Source organism: Lactuca virosa, chromosome 9 (assembly GCF_052849685.1).
Source record: "Lactuca virosa cultivar CGN04683 chromosome 9, Lactuca_virosa_CGN04683_v6, whole genome shotgun sequence".
NCBI classification, from domain to species: domain Eukaryota; kingdom Viridiplantae; phylum Streptophyta; class Magnoliopsida; order Asterales; family Asteraceae; genus Lactuca; species Lactuca virosa.
In genome coordinates this window covers 68,815,145-68,829,364 of record NC_136434.1, presented here as the reverse complement: position 1 = coordinate 68,829,364, position 14,220 = coordinate 68,815,145, and the positions used below count along the sequence as shown (strand labels likewise).

Genomic DNA, 14,220 nt, shown 5'->3' with positions numbered 1-14,220 from the left:
TTGGTATTCTTACACTTGTGGTAAGGATCGGGAATTGTAAAATGAGTGTGATTGAAAATGTTATTCAATTATACTATTTCACAGAAAAAGGACCATAAGTAAACATAGTGTGCATGCTAAGAGCATGGGACAATTGTCATTATATATCAAGTAAAAAGTTGATTACCCGAAACAACAAATAACGAGTAATAAATATGGTGATTAAATAAAAGTGTTTTATTTATACTCAAAAGTTTGGGGCCATATAAGATTAGTATTATTCTTGTGTTTCAATTTGCATGTTTTGACTTCCTAAATAATTGAGTTATTTGAGAATAATCGAATTATTTGAACGTTCCACTCATACTTTGGGAGTAGGTGTGAAAGAAGATTGTCATGAATTGGTGTGTAGATTGTGTAAAGTGTATTAGACATAGCAAAAGTTTGCTACAACGTTCATGAGTGCTTACGAATATGATTTGAGCATTGGATTAAACCCACGCTCACTTGGATCGCTTCATGGATTTTATCACAAGTGATTGGTGAGACGATAATAGCTTATATTCTTGAAACCGAGATGTGTGAGTTGTATCTTGCGAGTCGGTTGCACATTGATAATATGTAAACGCACCAGTAACTTGGTGTTATAAAACATATTGTTGTGTGTGATTCGGTGAGTAAGTACAAGCGAGCATTGAGTCAAAGTTTATCCATTCCTTTTACCCAAAGTGGGATAAAAGCAATATCTGTGGGCCTCTCGATGATTTAGTGATGACAATGGAAAGTGCTCGGCCGGGCCAGGACTGATTTGATTTGTTCAATTAGTCAGTTGTCATAAATCGGAAATCGGGAAATGACACATAGACTGAGAGAATGATTTCAATCCATGTCTCACGTCTATACGATATCTAGAATGGAGGAATATATGATTCCTTATCTAAAGGACGCATATATGATAAGATCAGAGTTGACAGCGGCTTTTGAAAACTACGATTGCGGATCAGAATCTGAAGTCATACACATAATAGTTATTAGACTTATCCAAGTGGGAGACTATTGGATTAGTGTCTAAGTCCATAACTATTTTGGTATGTACTTGACCCTATGGTGCATGGTCCTTTTGGGTTGCCTTCACCAAAGCAACTTGATAGGATGAATTATGGAGAGAGAGGATTAATTATGATTTATTAATATATTATATGAATAATATATTAAAGGAGAAATCATATTGTTTAATTAATATTAGTCAATATTTAATTAAGAATTAGTTTTGTGGCTAAAAGAGATTAATTAATATTAAGGGACTAGAACTATCAATTGTGTGATAGTTGAATATTGGGCTATTGGACTCCTTATTAGAGGAGTGGACGAATTCTATGGGGAAACCCATTAGAAATCGTCCAAGGCCTCTAAAGGAGGAGTCCATGGGTTGCTTAGGGCCTAAGCAGTCAAATTAGGGTTTCCTTGTTAGATAACCCTAATAGCCTCACTAATTAAGCACCCCTAGGGCACCAAAAACGTGGACAACTGATTCCTTAGGGTTTCTAGACGTTTTTGAGTGCCGCTCCTCTTCTCCTTCTTCATCCTCTTGCTCTTGGTGTTTGTGAGCCATTAGAGGAGTGACATTTGTGACTCTAAGCTTTTCAGAAGCCAATTACAACAAGGAATAGATTCTTATTGCTACATAACAATCAAGGTAAGATCTAAACCCTATTCTTATGTTTATATTGATTATCACATGCTAGATCTAGGGTTTATGGCTTTGGATGATTATTGCATGTTCATTAGACAAACTAGATCCAAAGCTTTAGGGTTTGCATGTACACCATAGGAATTTTTTAGTGCTCAAAACCCATCAGAAAGATCCTAGCATCATCGAAAAAAACTTGAATGAAGTAATCTGCAGGGGAAGGAAATTCAATGTGAACTCTGCAAAACATCATCGTCCTGATTTGAAAACCAATCCCATCAGACAATCATTCATTGCTCCCAAACCCTTTAATCATGTGGCTAGAGACTCTAGGTCTTTTGTTGACGTTGCCATGGGGAAGACGAAGATGTAAGTCACGTCGTCAGTAGGCCTTTCTCCTATTCAGGAGGTGAAGAATTGGACTTCCTGTTCGGTTCTTGTTGGTGAAGCTAAGATTTTTGATAAACTTTATAGTTTCCCGTCTCTGCCAGGGGCGTAGTTAGCATATGGTAAGGTAGGTCCTAGGACCTACCTTTTTTTTAATACAACAAGAATATATAGAAAAAAAAGAGGAATTACCTAATTTTTATAAAAAGACCTACCTAATTATTTTGGTAAATTTTTTTTTATCATCTGCCCATATATTTATATTTAACAGCCCAACATCTTACCCCACTTTCACTAATCAATAGCCCAATACAATTATTAAAAAAAAAACAAAACAAAAGGAAAATAGAAACAGAACGTCGCCCATACCCCTCGCTGCTGTGATGTCGCTGCTGTGCTGAACTGCTGCACCGTTTCCTGATAAAAAATCGACGCCACTTTTTACCTTCTCCGTTCGCCGACTGCCGTCCGGCCAAGTCGCCGGCTGTCTGCCACCGCCGGCCGCCGTCTCCCTCCAGCCGCCAATGAGCAGCGACAGCAGCCAAGTGATCATCTACAACAAGTTTTTAATTTGTAAATTGTAACTTTATATGAATTTTGATTGATTCATTATCATTGATTACATTTATTTGATTTGTATAATTGTATAATTCTTCACCACAAGTTGTGGTCCACAACACGTTAGCAACATAATTTGAATTTAATTTGATTAAGTAATTAATTGACCATGCCACTTAATGACTTAAAAACACACAGTTATGGAATATGGATGCTGATACAAAATGCAAGTCGTAATTTCCAGTGAGACTAATATTTGAATTTAATTTAACTTATAAGTGTAATTAATCAGAATTCTTGTCTTGATTAGTTGATTAACATTCTTAACATTTGATTAATATTCGTTCAATTTATTTAGACTTGAAACTTTTAAACTTTTGGATTTATTTTTAACCACAAAATTTGATTTTGTTAATTTTCAAACCAAACCAAACTGAATTGTGATTCGATATTCAGTTTGGTTCATGTTGCCTTGATTTTATTATTTGTTGATTTGATAACAAAGTATTGATAATGGTTATTAGTTTGATACTCTTGTAAGTTGTAACATTTAATTTCATAATTCTATTTCAGAATCAAGAATCAAGAATGTCTTTTCATAAGTTTTATAAAAAGAAAGAAGATAACGAACAACAACATAAGTATACGAAGGCGGATTTAAACTCACTACCCGTTGATCCGTTTGAACGACCGAGTATAGAATTTTATCATGTAAACCAAAGAGATGAAATTAGAAGAGCATACTTACAAAAAGGGCATTTCCAACCTCTAAATCATAAATTCCCACCACGTGATTTTGGAGGTAAACCTCGAAGATTTATTCAATCTTGGTTTGATGATAATAAATATTGGTTAGAATATAGTATAAAAGAGGATGATGCATTCTGTTTATGTTGTTATCTATTCAAATCAAGTATACCCAATCAAGGTGGATCAGATCATTTTGTGAAATATGGATTCAAGGCTTGGAATAGGAAATCAGGAATAGATAACCACAAAGAAGGAACTCCACACACTATTGCTGTCCAAATGTGTCAAAGTTTGATGAACCAACGACAATCCATCGCGTCTGATGTTGTAACTTTCTTGAACTACTACAGTGGTTAGCCGATCGATGTGATGTTGTAGATCGCGTTGTGTTAAAGAATGCCCCAAAAAAATGCACAAATGAAATGTGGTGAAATTCAGAAAGATATTGTGCAAGCATGTTCAGATGTAATTTTAAATGTTATTATGGGAGAGCTTGGAAATGATTTTTTTGCAGTTTTAGTGGACGAGTCACGTGATGTGTCATGTAAAGAACAAATGGCATTGGTTTTGCGGTTTGTAAATAGAAAAGGTGAAGTTGTAGAAAGGTTTGTTGGCCTTAGAAATGTTAATGACACTTCAACTTTGTCACTAAAGGCTACCATTTATGATATGCTTTCAAAACGGAATTTGAGTCCTAGTAGGATTAGAGGAAAAGGGTATGATGGTGCTAGTAATATGAGTGGTGCATTCAATGGATTGAAGACTTTGATTATGAATGAAACAAAATCTGCACACTTTGTTCATTGTTTTGCTCACCAATTACAGTTAGCCCTAGTGTTTGTTGCAAAGAATCACACGACGATTAATGATTTTTTTGATGTGGTTTCTCGGTTGTTAAATATTATTGGATCTTCTTACAAAAGACGAGATAAGTTAAGAAAAAAACAAGCAGATAAAGTTATGGCAGCATTGGCAGAAGGTATGCTTTATGTGGTTTATTTTTATTTGTTTATGCTATTTATTCGGCTAATTCATTTCTTATGTGGTTTATTTTAGGTGAGCTTCAGAGTGGTACGGTTTGAATCAAGAAGTCGGTATTAACGACCGTCTGATACTCGATGGGGTTCTCATTTTGCATCTTTATTAAATATCCAAACCATATATGCTTCCATTTGTGATGTACTTGAAGACCTTGGCGAATTTGATAGTGATCGTGATCGTAGAGCTGAAGCAATTCGCATCTTTAAGTGGTTAAAATCGTTTGATTTTGTGTTTTGTCTACATTTTATGGTTGATATCTTGGGAGTGACGGATCATTTGAATACAATACTACAAAGAAAAGACCAAGATATCGTAAATGCTATGAATCAAGTAAGTAGCTAAAAAAAGCAATTCAAGAAATTAGAGATGTAGGATGGGGCCCACTTTTAGAGAAAGTGACTTTGTTTTGTGCTAAAAACGAAGTTAAAGTCGTGGATTTGGAAGATGAATATTTTAATGGATACAGTCGTCGTAGAGGTTCACAGGTTAGTAATGTTTGTTATTTCCAACTAACACCTTGATCAAGTTATTAATATGTATATATATGTGTATATTTTTTTTAAGGTTAACAGCTTGCACCATTATCAAGTTGATGTATTTAAGGAGGTGATTGATATGTAACTTCAAGAGCTAAACAATCGCTTTAATGAAGTAAACACAAATTTACTTCTCTGTAATGCTTGTTTGTGCCCAAGTGAATCTTTCAAAGCCTTTGATTTAGAAAAAAATAATGAAAATGGCTACACTTTATCTGGAAGAGTTTCCAACAAAATATGATCTTCGAGTTCTTGAAGTGGAACTTGGAAATATCATTAAAGATGTGCGAGAAGATGAACGATTTACTGATTTGAAGAGCATTGGAGATTTTGCCAAAAAGATGGTCGAAGAAAAGAAGCATATAATATTTCCTAAGATTTACCTTCTTGTGAAACTTGCATTGATCTTACCTGTAGCAACAGCAAGTGTGGAACGCACATTTTCAGCAATGAAGTTGATAAAGACCGATATACGCAACAAAATGAGTGATCAATTTTTGAGTGATAGTTTAGTGTTGTATATTGAAAAAAATGTTTTAAAAGGTATCGGTAATGACGCAATTGTGAATATGTTTCAAGATATAAGACCTCGTAGGGTTCAATTGTAAGAACTTTATTATATCTATTGAACGGATGTTTAAATATTTTAGTCATACAACCCGACCCGCCACCACTAGTATTTTTACACTTTCATATTTTTTTTTAGTTTTATTTACATAAGGAATCATGCGGTTTTTGGTTCTAGATTCGCCACCGGAGGTGAATGGTGTCTTTGATGGACTTGCATACATATTATGTATTATTGAACTAACGATGACTGGACCCCTTTCAAGCCTTTCTCTCCGAAATCAAATGAGATGTCGGATGATGATTTTGATGATGATGTTGATGGGTACTTGGGTTCAAGAGAATACGAATTTGGAAGATGGCGAGTTTGATCCTAAGGAAAACGACCATGTTGATGGACGTCTGGCTTCTCCGGCGGATATTAATTTTCAGGAGGACGTTGGATGGATGAATCCATGCATGCTCATGTGGAAAACAAAGAGACACTTCTTAGAGAATCCTCACGCATTGATGATGGTTTTGATGCGCCACATTCAAACGACTTTAATTATGAAGATATTAACGGTGTAGTTTTTAATTTGCATGGGACCACTCCTAGTGGGTCGGGTACTTAACAAGGTATCACTCCCTTTGGGTCGAAATCGTCTGGGCCTAATTCTAACACATCGTCTATTGGTGTCATTAGCAGCCCCGATTTCGAGCCTAGAGCATTGGTTGTTAAATGTTGTTGCATGAAAAAAAGAAGGAGATCGGTGTTAATAATTTTGGTCGACGCATGTCTTCAAACTATGACTCCATTGATTTAAATCACAAATTTGTTTGCTCCTCCGATGAGAAAAGAAGTGTCGACCTCGTTGGCTCCCCTTTACACTCGTTTCCGTCCACTTGTTGCAATTTAGAGCGTACAATTAATGTTGGCAATCAAGTGGGGTTTCAAACTAACAGTAGGAATCAAGCTTTCTTGGATGCTGTCAATGGAGGTGGTGTTATCAGAAATTCCTCATGAATCTTCTTTATCTGAATATTAGGGGATGAGTGAATTGTATAAACACGATTAGCTCAAGATATTGAAATCAGACAATAAGATATATTTATGTGGTCTTCATGAATCGATATTGGCTGTTCTTCCTTCTGATATTGGCAATTGGTGGGGCAGTTGTGATTACAGTATTATATTTGTGGAATCTGTTGGCAAGTCTCGTAGGTTTGTTAGTTTTTGGGACAAAAGCCTCTTCAATGCCATTACTGTCATCAAATCCAATTTTTTCTTAGTTTCTGTTGGTAATTGGAAATGTATCACTAAGGAGTTAATGTCTATGCTCCTCATGCGCCTAAAAAAATTGTCTGGGGAAAACTAATAAATCTAATGAATTTGAGGACTGGAATTGGGTTATTTTTGGTGATTTTAATGCTGTCAGGCTCAATTCTTTTTTCTGCCCTAAAATTCTTGTTGCCTTCAATTGATTTATCTGTGATGCAGAGCTTCTTGATCTCAATATGGTAGGTAGACGATTTAGGTACTTCTGTGACGATGGTTGCATATTGAGCAAGCTTGATCGTATTCTAATTTTCCCACATTTCATGTCCATTTTTATCCAATACTTCTATCACCGCTCTTCTTAGGGAATTCTCGGATCATTACCATGTTCTTCTTTGCACTCATTATATGACTTTGGTGCTCCCCTTTTTAGATTCTACAATTTTTGGATGTGTCTTGACGAATGTGATTCAATTGTTATACGTGTTTGGAGTGAATTCAATGGTGGAGGATCCCCTGACATATATCTCTCTCTGATAAGTTTCATTTTGTCAAAAATGCCATCAAACTTTGGAGATGGACTGAGTTTGAGAAGGAAAATAAGGCTCTCTTTGAGATTAAAAAACTGGTGAATGATTTTGATTTGGAGGTTGAGAAGAGGTTATTGAATTGCATGGAGATAACTAAATTAAAAGAAAGCAAAATTAAAATTATTGATATGGAGAAATTAAAAAAGGCTGATTTAATTCAAAATCTAAAGCTAAATGGATAAGTGATGGAGATGAAAATTCTAGTTTTTTTTTTTCACAACTCACACACGATTAAAAATAGGAGGACTTGCATGAATGGGTTAATGATCAACGGTATTTGGATTACTGGTGTGAAGTGTATCAAGAAGGAAGTTTGTAGTTTTTTTGGAGAAAAATTTCGGGCGAACCGCTCTATCAGACCTTCTTTGACTAATCAGAATTTTGCAAGGCTCTCTGATGCGAATAATATATGGCTGGAGTCTCCATTTGAACTTGAAGAGATAAAAAATGCCATTTGGAACTGTGGGAACGAGAAGGTGCCTGGACCAGATGGGTTTACATTCAAATTCATAAAACATTATTATTCTATTATGCAAGATGATATCATGTGGTTTGTCAAGCATTTTGAATCGATTGGGAGTATTTCTAGGGGAAGAAATTCTTCATTTATTACCTTGATTCCCAAAGTCAAGGAATCTCTTTCTCTAAGTGATTATCGACCCATTAGCCTCATTGGCTGTGTTTATAAAATTACCGCAAAGACCCTTGCTTCTAGATTGAAGAAGGTGGTTGGTTCGATGGTTGACGAAGTTCAAACGGTGTACATTAAGGGGCGCAATATTCTTGATGGTCCTATGATCATTAACGAGATGTATTCCTGGGATAAAATATATAAATCAAAATTTTTCGTATTGAAGGTTGAATTTGATAAAGCTTTCTACTCCATTAACTAGAATTACTTAAACTCAGTGATAGCGCAAATGGGGTTTGGTGACAATGACGGTTTTGGATTAAGGAGTGCCTCTCATCTTCACGTGCTTCGGTCCTTTTAAATGGATCGGCTACAAAGGAAATTACTATTTCGAGGGGTGTTCGTCAAGGTGACCCTTTCTCTCCATTCTTGGTCATTATTACTATGGATGGTTTAAATGTTGCATTGAGATTGGCATGTAAAAATTGTTTATTTCATGGTATTCAAACTCTTAAGGGAGGTCCCTCGATATCTGATCTTTTTCATGCCGATGATGCCCTTTTTGTTGGTGAGTAGACAAGTTCTTATTTTTCCAACTTAGCTTGTATTTTAAGATGTTTTCATGTAGCTTCCGATCTAAAAGTCAACTTTCATAAGTCTAATGTCTATGGTATTTGGGTTTTGGTGAACAGAGTCTCGATTTGTGCTCGTATTCTTGGTTGTGATGCAGGTTCTTTTTCTTTCAAGTACTTGGGGGTGCCGGTTGGCGCCAATATGGCTCTTAATATATATTGGTTGCTTGTTGTTGATAGAGTTCATAATCGACTCTCGTCCTGGAAGGCCAAAACATTTTCTTTTAATGGGCGTTTAACGCTTGTGAAGTCGGTTCTTGGAAGCCTTCCCTTGTACTTCTTTTCCTTGTTTAAAGCTCCGATGTCAATTATTGATATTTTAGAGAAGCTACGGAGGCAATTATTTTTGAGCGGAAATGAAGAGAAAAATAAATTAAATTGGGTTGCTTGGATTGTAATTTTTGTTGCAAAAGAAAATGGAAGGCTTGGAATTGGATCTTTACGGTCACTGAATTGGGCTCTCCTCACCAAATGGATTTCGCGCTTCAAGACAGAACCTTTGTCTCTTTGGAGACGTATCATCAGCAGGATTCACAATCTTGACATAAAACATTCGATTCCTTGGCTAAAAAATCTTTCCCTTGAATTTGGTACAACATTTCGACGGTAATACATGATCTAGCTAGCTGATATTGAAATTTATTTTTACTCCATTTTTGACATTTGTATCAAATTTGGAGAAAACACCCTCTTCTAGTGTGATAAATGGATTGGTATGAACAACCTTACTTCTATTTTGCCTTCTGTTTTTGAGTTTGACATGAAAAAAAAAATCATGTTTGGTTTCGGAAAGAATAAGCACTTGTTTTATAAATTAGGCGTGGAAACGGGTTCCTAGTAACAAAATGGAGGTCATGGAGTTATATGATATCATTGTCTGGCTGGATTCGGTTGTCATTACCAATGGTAGAGATTTGTGGAGATGGTCTTTATCGTCGAATGGAAAATTCTGTGTTCGTGATCTTAGATGGTTGATTGACTCCAAATTGAGTACTCCGGTGAACAATCCTACTGTCTGGTGCTGATTAGTTCCTTTCAAGGTCATTATTTTCATTTAGCGTGCTTGCATGAATCGTGTTCCTCGTTGATGAATTAACATTCCTATCACCACCTGCTACAACTGCACATCAAGGTCGGACGATACTAAGCACATTCTTTGGGGCTTCTCATTTGCTCAAAATACTTTGCATAGATATCTGAATTGGTGCAAGGTCTCTGTAGCAACCGATTATCATGTATTTCCATTTTAGCCCTTAACCTATTTGAGTTTACTCATTTGGTTCCTTGTGTTTGGGTTGCACATTTCGTCCTGTACGCTGGGCGTACATGTGGGTACGCACAGCGTACTCGTGAGATTGTATCGGAAGCCATGCTAGTACGTTGGGCGTACGTGTGGTATGCCATGCATACTAGCTCAACCTCAAAACCCTAATTTTAAGGTTTTACTCTCCTATTTAATCCACCTTATGCGTCCCTTGGACATTCCTTATCAGCCACCTTCCCTCAAAAACCCTAATCTCGAGTCTAAGCCTTGTTTGGAGCTTATTAGTGATTTTTGGTGCTTATTTGTTGAAGAAGAAGGCTATTGAAGAAGGAGGTGTTGCTTTCAAGCTTATAGATCCAGAAACTACTACTCCTTGTGCATCGTTTGAAGGTATAAAGTCTATACCTTGATGTATTTCCTTTTTTATCTCCATAAATGGGTTTTATGAGCTTTTTGTCCCCAAATTTTGACCTTTTATGAGTTTGGGGCACTCCAGACCATATTTGTTGTCCTTTATTGCATGTTAGGTCTTGTAGGTTTATAAAAATGGTTGCTTGATGGTCCCTTCTAGCCATGCAAGAGTTTGGTGGTGTGAGTGTGGATTAGGTTAGAGTTCTAAGGTTCAATCCCTTTTCAACCATGAAAAGGCTTAAAGTTTTAAAGTTTATGGTTTAAAACACTTTTATGAGCTTGGATCTAAGTTTTGGACGTTAGAGCTTAATGGATTAAGACTTTGGGGCAATTTTGGGCTAACTGACCAGTACGTCGGGCGTACCCTTGAGTATGTTGCGCGTACTGGGCCAGTGCCTCGATTTCGGATCATCAACGTACACCAGGTGTACGCTCCATGTACGCCGTGCGTACACAGTCTGTGGGCTTGTGATATTTTTGGGCTTGAGTGTTGTTGGGCTTTTTGACTTGTTTAGGTTTGGGCCTCAGGCCTACCCATGGTAGTAGGACATTTTTGGGCTTTAGGTCATTGTGGGTGCTCTTCGGCCATGTTAGGCCTTAAGGGCCTTGTATTTGGGCTTGGGATGCCTTTTTGGACTAGTTGGATTTGGGCCTTGGTGGGGTAGGCCCAATGACGCAAGGGTTAAGCAACCCTCTTTGCTTTTAAGTCAAGAATTAGAGTTTGGACCCTCAGGTTAGAATATTGACCAAATTTCTAATTAGGGTTTTATACTTGTGGCTTAGGGAGAGGATTTCGCGAGTCAGCCGCGGAGTGTGATTTGATACCTTTAGTTTAAGGTGAGTTTCCTTCATTGTATATGTGGGTCGAAGGCACCAATTCCGGCCTACTAGTTTATGTTGTAGTATGATGGTTGTCTTCGTGACAACTGTCAGTTATGCATGTGTTCGCTTGATGACTTTGTGATTCATTGTTATGATATTATGTGGTAGTAGTAGGGGTGAAATAGACCCGGTATCCGATTGAAATAGACCGAAGAGGATTGCAAGCACCCATATATGCTTGATGGTATCCGGTTGAAATAGACCGAAAGGGATTGGAAGCACCCATATATGCTTGACTGTATCAGGTTGAAATAGACCGAAGGGGATTGCAAGCACTAGATATGCTTTGCTTTATGTTTGTATGGTATGGGGTATTTTGGGGGTACTCACTAAGCTTTGTGCTAACGATTTTCAGTTTATGTCTTAGGTACTTCCAGCTTGAAGGGGAAGGGCCCGACCTGATCACACTACATCACCCTATGATTTTCCGCATTATGTGATTTTGTGAAATTGTACTCTGATAAACTATTGCTATGATACACTTTTGACTGTTTTATATGGCAAGTTTTGAAGTAATTTAAAAACAAATTTTTATCTGTATTTTGGGACGTTACAACGTTTGTATCATATCCTTTGTTTGAGGGATTCAGGCATACCCTCGGGTGTGCGTGGACTCAAATCGAGGGTTTGGTAGATTTTCCATAAAAAGAAACTTTTTAATTAAAGGATTTTAATAAAAGAAAAAGGGGTGCGATGCGTGCAATCAACCGAGCTCAAGTAAGTCTTCCCAAAATACCTGCACATGTTATATGTTTTATGTTATGATATGAGAATTGCATGCTAGATTAGGGGCTAAGGATTTTCTTAGAATTGCATGATAGAATGATAGGAGAAATGCCTTTATGTGCCTATTTGTATGAGCTTATAAAATCACATGCTAGTATCAAATCAGTTACTTGATAGGATGGCCTGTATAGGTTATGTTCTGCGTTGAATTGCATGATGCTTGAATTCTGCATGCTTTGTGCTTTTGGAAATTCTGTTGGTACTAACTAAATAGTGGATGAGTGCGTCGGGTTCCATATTATTGTGATTGGATAATTTTAGAAGGATAGGTTTAACTCTATTGTGCAACTCTTGTTTGAGTCCAACCGTTGTAGTGTGGGACCTGTCATTCGAAGAATTATCTAGTAATGATAGTATGTAATGGTGCTCATGTAGTAGTTAGGTGGTATTAGTGGAAGTTCCTTCTGCGGTTGATAGCGGAGAGGGGTAAGGAAGGGAGTCGTAGGAAATCCCTTAGAGATGCATTGGTGTGTAGGACGCCTTATAGTATGAGGAATGTACTAGTTGGGAAGAGCGACTTGGAGAAGTCGGGGTAGTCCTTGAGGAGGGTATAAATAGGTGTGGAAGGTAGTATTGGGCCCGTACTACTGGAAGCATATGATTTATATCCGAGACCAGGAAGACCATGATGAATCTAGGGAACTCGAGAGTGTGAACCTTCTCGTGTGTTTGATAATTGTTTATGTGGTTATGTTTTAGTATGATGGTGACACGTCATGGAGCAGGGGGTTCAAGATCGGGATCTGGTTCGGGCACGAGCACCGAACCAATTGATAAGAGGCTACACAAGTTCATTGCATCTGAGGTTACTAGAGGCATCCTTGATGTGACCCCGATGATGTTTGGGTCGATTAAGGAGGGTATCATCGAGCTGATGGAGGATCGCCTTCAGATCTTCAGGACCGATCTTGCCGTTAGCCAGTATGGGGCCCGCACTCTCTCCTTAAAGGAATTTAGGGGATGTGGGGCACCAGATTTATTTGGGGTGAAGGTCCCTATCGCAGCCAGGCGTTGGATACCTAACATTCAGTATGCCGAAATGACGAGCTTCTGCCCCGAGGGGTCGAATCCAAGGTTCGATGCAGGATATCTGAGGGAGCGACCTCGAGATTGGTGGGAGGATGTTGGCTATACTTTGGGAGTCCCAACCATTGAGGCCATGACCTGGCCAGATTTTGTGACCCGGTTTCGAGTACAGTTTGCACTAGCTGTTGAGGTGTAACAATTAGCTAGGGAGTTTCTAGAAATGAGGCAGACGTCTGAGACTGTGGCGGAGATCACCGCCAAGTTCAGAGAGAGAGCTTTGTTGGTACCCCAGTATGCGGCAGAAGAGGAGATGAGGAAGACCCGATACCATGGTATGCTGAGATATGACATCAGGGAGTTCGTTAGTTTTTCTGGCTGCCCGAATTTGGATGACATGATATCTAGGGCGCGGGAACGAGAGATTGATTTGGAGCACATAGGGAAGAGGAAGGCGGAGCATGGGCAGATGGTTGGGGTTTCAGCGAATAAACCTAAGGGTTTCGACTCAAGGTCGAAGGGCCATCAGGGTTGGAGCCGCTCTGGCAAATGCGGTAGGTCGCATGATGGGGTTTGCAGAGCGGGTGGTTCGGGATGCTACAAGTGCGACAAGACAGGACACTTTAGCAAGGATTGCAATATTGCTATCATCACTGCCCAGACATCAGAGCTGATTTGTTTTCATTGCAATCAGAGGGGCCACAATAAGGCCAACTACCCGATTATAGCATCAGGAGGACTAGTAGTAGCACCTTCTCCAGCAAACCTACAGATTACTGATGGCCGCCAGGGCAATGCGGATGCGCCTGTTGTGAGGAGCAGGGCTTTTTAGCTGACAGTCGAGGAGGCACGTGCTACACCGGATATGGTGGCGGGTATGTCTCTTCTCCTTAACTCTTTATTTATGTTGATTTCTATGCTTATTTTTGTGTGTTTTGTTTTAGGATCGTTCCTTGTGAACGGTATCTCTGCCTTGATATTATTTGATTCGAGGGCTATCCGATCTTTCGTATCTCTTGCGCTTAGCAAGAGGTTTGTTGGAGCGCTGGGAGAGCTGGATTGTCCATTAGAGGTTGAGATTGTGGATGATCGATCTGTCCGGGTATCAAGGGTTCATCGGGATTGTGTTCTAGAGATGTTTAGCGAGCAGTATCAGATCAATTTGGTTCCTATTCCTTTGCGCGGGAACACGATTATAATGGGGATGGACTGGATGAGCCCCAATGGGGAGGTGA

At 38.4% G+C, this 14,220-nt stretch overlaps 3 protein-coding genes across 3 annotated transcripts; all 3 read left to right on the top strand.

Moving 5' to 3' along the window:
• Window positions 1-3,202: 3,202 nt before the first annotated feature.
• Window positions 3,203-3,721, top strand: LOC145139351 (uncharacterized). The gene has a single exon (XM_079073205.1). The coding sequence runs from the start codon at window positions 3,203-3,205 to the stop codon at window positions 3,719-3,721; it is 519 nt and encodes a 172-aa protein (XP_078929331.1).
• A 39-nt stretch (window positions 3,722-3,760) lies between these two features.
• Window positions 3,761-5,015, top strand: LOC145139349 (uncharacterized). Its single transcript, XM_079073203.1, has 5 exons — window positions 3,761-4,343; window positions 4,421-4,435; window positions 4,554-4,735; window positions 4,829-4,890; window positions 4,970-5,015. The coding sequence occupies exons 1-5, from the start codon at window positions 3,761-3,763 to the stop codon at window positions 5,013-5,015; spliced, it is 888 nt and encodes a 295-aa protein (XP_078929329.1).
• Window positions 5,016-5,141: 126 nt separating this feature from the next.
• LOC145139348 (uncharacterized) lies at window positions 5,142-5,717 on the top strand. Its single transcript, XM_079073202.1, has 2 exons — window positions 5,142-5,545; window positions 5,663-5,717. Exons 1-2 carry the CDS (start codon window positions 5,142-5,144, stop codon window positions 5,715-5,717), a joined length of 459 nt encoding a protein of 152 aa, XP_078929328.1.
• Window positions 5,718-14,220: the final 8,503 nt, after the last annotated feature.

Excerpts from the sequence above, each read along its gene's own strand:
- LOC145139348 (XM_079073202.1), top strand. The coding sequence starts at position 5,142 with ATGGCTACACTTTATCTGGAAGAGTTTCCAACAAAATATGATCTTCGA. Across the intron at positions 5,546-5,662 it reads AGACCTCGTAGGGTTCAATT|GAATCATGCGGTTTTTGGTT; the intron begins GTAAGAACTTTA and ends TATTTACATAAG.
- LOC145139351 (XM_079073205.1), top strand. The coding sequence starts at position 3,203 with ATGTCTTTTCATAAGTTTTATAAAAAGAAAGAAGATAACGAACAACAA.
- LOC145139349 (XM_079073203.1), top strand. The coding sequence starts at position 3,761 with ATGCCCCAAAAAAATGCACAAATGAAATGTGGTGAAATTCAGAAAGAT. Across the intron at positions 4,736-4,828 it reads TCGTAAATGCTATGAATCAA|TTAAAGTCGTGGATTTGGAA; the intron begins GTAAGTAGCTAA and ends CTAAAAACGAAG. Across the intron at positions 4,891-4,969 it reads GTCGTCGTAGAGGTTCACAG|GTTAACAGCTTGCACCATTA; the intron begins GTTAGTAATGTT and ends ATTTTTTTTAAG.